This window comes from Lactuca virosa, chromosome 8 (assembly GCF_052849685.1).
Source record: "Lactuca virosa cultivar CGN04683 chromosome 8, Lactuca_virosa_CGN04683_v6, whole genome shotgun sequence".
Lineage (NCBI taxonomy): Eukaryota > Viridiplantae > Streptophyta > Magnoliopsida > Asterales > Asteraceae > Lactuca > Lactuca virosa.
Window position 1 is genome coordinate 340872129 of NC_136433.1, and position 7099 is coordinate 340879227.

The 7099-nt window shown below is 31.1% G+C and overlaps 1 protein-coding gene and 2 non-coding genes across 3 annotated transcripts; 2 read left to right on the plus strand and 1 right to left on the minus strand.

The window, feature by feature from the left end:
- Window positions 1-292: 292 nt before the first annotated feature.
- Window positions 293-365, plus strand: TRNAR-ACG (transfer RNA arginine (anticodon ACG)). Its single transcript has one exon. It is a non-coding gene; the product is annotated as a tRNA-Arg (tRNA).
- A 110-nt stretch (window positions 366-475) lies between these two features.
- Window positions 476-548, plus strand: TRNAR-ACG (transfer RNA arginine (anticodon ACG)). Its single transcript has one exon. It is a non-coding gene; the product is annotated as a tRNA-Arg (tRNA).
- A 622-nt stretch (window positions 549-1170) lies between these two features.
- Window positions 1171-3332, minus strand: LOC145131836 (GDSL esterase/lipase At5g14450-like). Its single transcript, XM_079066483.1, has 4 exons — window positions 2926-3332; window positions 1513-1740; window positions 1280-1452; window positions 1171-1236 (listed from the first exon to the last, which is right to left on the minus strand). Exons 1-4 carry the CDS (start codon window positions 3206-3208, stop codon window positions 1171-1173), a joined length of 750 nt encoding a protein of 249 aa, XP_078922609.1. The 5' UTR covers window positions 3209-3332.
- Between the last annotated feature and the right edge of the window lie 3767 nt (window positions 3333-7099).

Below are 7099 nucleotides of genomic sequence, written 5' to 3' on the forward strand. Positions count from 1 at the left end.
AAATAAATAATTGTATTGGAAACGTTTTAAGTCAAACCGAAACCACTTCGATACTTATTTTTAATATAGTTGAAAACCATGTATCATCTTACTATCTTTTCATCTAGTACAAATGTAAAATCCAATATTCATACCATATATTTATTTTCATAAAATAAAGTTTGGTCGGATAATGAGTTAGACTTCAAATTATTAACTAAAACAACCTCAATGTACGATTATTTTAATTTGAAATGGTAGTTAACTTACAAATATACTATAATTCATTTATATCACAATAATGTCCAAAAGTGACTCTGTGGCCCAATGGATAAGGCGCTGGTCTACGAAACCAGAGATTCTGGGTTCGATCCCCAGCAGAGTCGTTCAATTCTATGATTTTAAATAAAAGTATTGTCTTTTTAGTTTGGTCACTCTATTTTATTAAAAACATTTAAAGAGGATAATTCCTACAATTTAAATAGTAAATAAAAGCGACTCTGTGGCCCAATGGATAAGGCGCTGGTCTACGGAACCAGAGATTCTGGGTTCGATCCCCAGCAGAGTCGTGTATAATTTTATTATTATTTAAAATATAAAAGCATAGTGTTTTTATTATTATTTAAAATATAAAAGCATAGTCTTTTTGTTCCGTCACTGTACATTATTAAAACGTCGTACAAATCTATGATTTTTAAAATAAAAGTATTGTCAAGACGATGAGTATTAGGACCCTAAAATGTCAACATACACGAACAATGTATCCTCAAGTTGTTTTTGGAGTTGTGAAACTTTATCTTTGAGGTTTTTGTTGAATTCTTGTGCTACATTATTGTATGACTTTACACATCCGATTTGGTCCGTGCTTTCAAGAGTTGGTGGATAGTTTTTCACGAAAAAAGGTAGGCATCTGATTGGACCCGTCACCCGTATTGTGAATCCAAAATGTTCTTGCTCGTCCTTGGTAAAGTTTTTGTAATAACAACACATAAACTTATTATAATTATGATTTTTTTTTATTGTACAGCGTCAAAATAGTCAGTTTGTAGGAAGGAGTTACAAGAATATTGATAATAGAGAGAGAGATGTAAAATTACTTAAGTATCCCTAACCGGCTAACTTCAAGTACCAAATTATTTATTTATTAGGATTAGTATATCGCAAACAACTTGAGTTAACTTAGGGCCACTTTTAAACAGTTCCACTCGATTCCATTTTACTGATTTTAGCTAACTTTATAATTTTTACCCGTTTAGCCTATTATCAACAAAATATAACCAAATTGAACCTCTATCCATACCTCTATGACTGAAACAAACTCATTGATTATGGTAGGGATATATGTCTTCACTTGCTCTTCCTTCATTGATTTAATCCCAGCATGAAGATCATTTTGTCCTATGTCAAATGTGTAAAGGGCCCGCTTATAATCCTCTGGGAAACGATCCGTAATGTCAGAGCTTTTCACCGACCCTGAAAAAAAAATCAGAACGACACAATGACAGTGACAGTAAGTCAGTGACACTGTAAAACGAAAGCTTAATAGTATTCCTTTGCGATACAAATCAGAAGAACATTCTTTGAATTGTTGAAACTGTGAAAGTTGTACATCAAGAGTGAGAGGGTTAAAAGTCCGGTTTAGCATGAGAGCATCTGCAGGCTGGATGGTGGACCCACTCGCAGCAAAATTAGCCATGTGTTTAAAATTTGTTCCAATAGAGTCCAAATATGCACTTAAGTATGGTAAACCTAATCTTTCAGCTGCATATTAGCATATATCGGTTCAAAAATTCAAACCCACATATAAAAATTTATCTTTATATGAACCCCACATGGAGATTAAGGTGGTGTTTGTTTTTTGTCCGCAGATCTTCATGACATTTTCTGTCTGTGCGTCCTCTTCTTGGCGCAGATGTGGACCAAAGTCTTCTAAGATCTTCAGACATTTTCTAGCCTAAAAAAACACATATACTTTATTTTTTTTTTAGTTTTTTTGAATTTATATTTATTCCAACTTTATTAGTGATAAACAATTTGAAAAAAAAAAAGTTACAATACTTAAAAAAAAAGTTCGACGACACAAACATGATATTTTTGACAAATTTATAAATAAAAGTTTATTACAATAATGGTCGTTGAAGTTGTTTATATAAATATGAAAATAATAATAATAATAATATATTCTTATATTTTTTGTGCCAAATTTTATAAAACATTATTTAATAAAGCATCGTCAACTTCTTAGAAAAAATATTTATGACACGTTTTTAATTGATTTAATTGAAAAAATCGAAGTTTATTTTCATTCATTTATATATCAATTTTTTTGATTCCTAATTACAATGTTTAGGCATAACTTTGAGACCAAAATTGTTGGTTTTTATTAAATATATATAGGTTAATTTGTATCATTTTTATTTTCACTTTTTATACAATAATACATAAAAGTTGATTTAGATTTGTTATATTTATAACAAAGTCATAAATATATTTAAAAATCACTTTGTAGTTTAAAAAATTCAGTTTATTTAGATTTTAGTTTATTTTAGTAGCCTGCAGATGTTAAAAAAACAAACAGTCTTCTTTTTTCAGACTGCAGACGTTTGGTCCACCTCTTCTGTTGCAGAGGTCTACAGATGTGGTCCGCAGACTGCAGACATTTTGCCTTAGAAAAAACATACAACACCTAAGCAAAAACATACAAATAATCTCAGATTCTTAGTTACTATCCAACTTATAAGTAGATATCTAAGTGAGGATTTGATTCAGAAGTCAACTCAAGATCAATCAATACAATCTAAATCGACTCAAAATCTTGATCAAAACCGAACTTAAAAGTGGGAATCTTAGAACCGAATTCATATTATGTCTTCCATTATTAAAAAACGACCAGAAAGATCTAAAATTCAGCCACTTTTTATGTAAAAACATTTTTAATGAATTTACCTAAGAAATCAATGATTAGACGCCCATCAGATAACCTGCCGGAGGGTTTATGGAAATAGTCCATCCCATAAGGAAGATGAAAGGGTCCAAATACATCAGACACAACTCCTGTATCAGAATTCGAATCACCAAAGTTGAAGATTGCTGGAAATTGACAATAACTTGATTGATCTTCATAAAGATTTGAGATTCTGCCTCCTCTAACCAACATCGAAATAGAGAATATACAAACTAAGAGAGATCGTCTTGCCACAATCAAACTCACTCCTTGTGTCCGGTGCATTGTTGAAGTTGGTTTAAGTATACTTGGTGAAATATCTGAAATTCTAACTTGGGACTTTTAACAAACACCTGGATGACACCTCGACAGACACATAAATTGTGTAGAATCAAAAGAGTGCTTCAACTTCAACTTGTGTAGGATAGATATGGGTTCTCGATTCCTGCTGATTTATCGTATAGACAAGTTATAACAACGGAAAAGGGACAAAAGGGTATATGGATAAATTAGATCAACTAAACTTGTCCGGGGGAGCTTATCCATTTTGTAAGTTAGAATATTGATGATTATATGGATAAAAGTTATACTGTTTTATTTGTTGGTAGATAAATATAAAAGGTATGTACCACTGAGTCACTTGAATTTATTCCATAGTATGAAAACGTATTATATGTGATAAGTGACGAGTCTTTAACAGAAATCTATGTGTTTCACTAGTTAAGTGAAACCGACAGAAATAAAAGAATACAAAAAATACTAGTAGCGGGTCGGGTCGTAATACCGTATAAGCAAAAATGATCCAAAGTTCTTACAATTGTACCCTACGAAGTCTTGTATCTTAAAATATGCTCACAACTATATCAAAGACTGCTAAGTGGCTAGACGAATCAACGAAGAAGGAGGTCGGAGGTAGCCGAGGGTGTCAGAGGCTGCGGTGGACGTGATGGTGGTTGTTTATCGCCAATCACCCGGTAGTCTTGTACTCTTGCATGCGTGAAACGTGAGGGTAGAGGATGAACGAAACGACGACGACATATCCCATTTCACACCTTTGATTTTTTTTTTATTATTATTATTATTATTTTAAGTTGCATTGGACTATTTTGTAAGAGATAATATTATAAATGGGTTGAGTATTTGGTCTACAAAAATATAAGATGGAAACTTTAAAAATCTTGAATTGTATTTTGTTTTTCCAAACAAAATAAGGTAGATGTCACTCCAAATATTTAAGATAAGTTCTAAAATTATTTTTATATAATTTATTATAAAGATTTAAAACTTAGGTAGGTCAAGTGACCCACCTAAGCCTTTCATTGACTTGCCTCTGTATGTTACCAAATTCATACGTAGGAAACGTGTATAAAAATAAGCATGAAAACATACACAAAATTTACATTGAAACATAAAAAAAAATGTGAATTTATACCGAAATGTACATACAAATAAGTAAGATTATTTTTTTAAGTTAACGAATGAAAGATCAAATAATCAAAAATGTATTATATGTGACCCAACTTATATGTAGGAAACATATATAAAAATAAGCACAAAAACATAAAAAAAGATTACATCGAAAGTAGACAAACTTGAATTTTTACCGACACATACATCTAAATAATCAAGTAGGTTTTTTTTTAAAAAATCAACGGGCGAAAGTTCTAAATATATGTTAAAACGTTGACCACCTCGAATTTATACCAACACATATATAAAAATAGGCATGTAAAAAATTAGTTTTTTTATGTGGGATAAACATGAAAGTTTAGAAAATGTGGATGGCGTAAAGGGGCGAAATTTTTTATTTTACGAAGTAAAGGGGTTTTTATGGGGGATAAACAAGAAATTTTAGAAAATTGAAAGGTGAAAATGACATTTTAAAAAGTAGAGTGGTGGAAAATGTCATTTTACAAAGTAGAAGAGTGTAAAGTGCAAATTTGATAAAATAAAAGGATGGCAATTGTCGGTGGAAACTTTCACCGACATTGCCTTTTAATTATAAATATAATATGTTATGTGTTGCCATTATAGATTAATTATTTGGGATAATTACTTATAAGGGTAACATAGTTTATGTTTCGTTTATATTTAGTTCTTAAAGTTTTTTTATCCACATATTACTTTTGAACTTGCTTGCACTATTCAAATTACATCCTTATAATTGATCGGTGTAGGTAACATTGTTTAGGTTTTGTTCATATTTAGTCCCTTAAGTTTATTTTGTCAATATTTTACCATTAAATTTGTTTGGACTGTTCACATTACATCCTTATTAATTTGTTTGGATTGTTCACATTACATTCTTATGACCTGAAAGTTTTGGTCGTCTTCTATGTTACCATTGAACCGTATTTCTAATAGTTCAAAGAAATTGTGTTTTAGTTTGAACTAGGTCCTACTGAATCTTTTATCTTCTTTAAATTGTCATAACTCCTTCGTTTGAAGTCGGAATGTCATGATTTTTGTCAACACATAGTTTAATATGTGTAATTAATTTTAGATTAGATAAATACCTTATTTGGTTACATATTGATTGAGTTAGAGATCCTGAAACATTGGGTATCAAATCTGAATTTATGTTCTGTCAGCATTGATTTTACTGTTTGTACTTAATTTTTACTATATAACCACTTTATTTCTTTATATATTGGGTTAATTTTTGCTGGTTGATTTGGTATTATTCTAATAATTTGGGCTCAAAGCAATAACTAGTTATACCAATTATATAAGAACATGTACCGATTCTAACTATGTATTTGACCGAAAACTAGGACAGGCAGCAGCTGAAAACTAGGACCGACACCAACTACACAAGAACATGTATCGGTTCTAATCGGGTATTCGGCTGAAAAGTTGGACCGACACCCGTGTAGTCTAACTACTTCGGTCATCAGTTCTCATTATTTGTGTAAACATGTCTGGGTCCAAACCGCGTTTGGGCCGATTACTGAACTTAATTCCAACAAATCATTTGTGACATCCCCATTTTTCATGGTCTTAAAAGACCTTTTCATTTATGCTTATTTTAAAACAAAGTATTCTTTATATTGTAGAATTTGTCTCATAAAAAGTATTTCCAAATAAATGTTTTCATTGATTATTAGAAACTTGGGATGTCATAATTGATACAAGAAACATAAACATAAATGTAGACATTATAGGCCTTACAATATCTTTTATTCTATGACCTATATTTCCTCGAATCTCTCATCGAATCCAAACATCAATATCTTTGTACAATTTCCTATGATACAAAGAAACTGAGTGGGTCAGGTTGGGAAACATGGTGAGTACATAGGATTTTCAACCCATAATAATATAATTAACTTTTGTTTAATTATCTATTTCACATCAACAATTAACCCAATTACCTATCCCCATTATCTTATTTATTTATCTATAGAGACCTATCTTAAGGATCATAGTCAACATCTGTCACACCCCCGAACCAGACGGCAGAAACGTCTAGGGGCTTGTGCGTGACTTCATCTTGTAATATCATCACAATTGTATATAACTGAAACAAGACAACATCATCATCATGCATATCAAATACAACCAGCATTGTTTACATCAAGTACAATATCATAAATTACATGTTCAAAGTATTTAATGTATGTTGATAACAAAATATAACAAATTCCACCATTTCCTGCTGACCTCTCTTCTTAACGATTCCTTGAGAATACAAGTTATTTTGAAAAACGTCAACATATATAATGTTGGTGAGTTCATAAGCATGTTTGAATAAAAAGTTTTGAATTGTTTGTAAACACCAGAAAATCCGATATTTTCTGAAAATGGTTTAAACGTGATGTGTCAAAATCAAATATTAATGCATGTGTATTTTCTATATTTGGAATGTATAAAAATATAATCCGGATAAAACCCTGTATTTGCTGTAGTACGTAAAAGGTATTGTTTAACAGTTATAACCCCAGAAAATCAGATATTTTCTGTTTATAAAAGTGTTGTGGTCTCAACCCCAAGACCGAATGACAGTACATGTATATTTTTGTATCCACAAGATTTTATAGATATTCTATAAAATTATGCTGGGGAAGATTTCTAAGTGAGTCGTTTTAACCATACTTGATTTTTGACGAGTTCGCCTGTCGTGGCGTTCTTAGGCGCCAGTTTGATTTCCGATAAGGTTTGTCACCCTAGACTGGC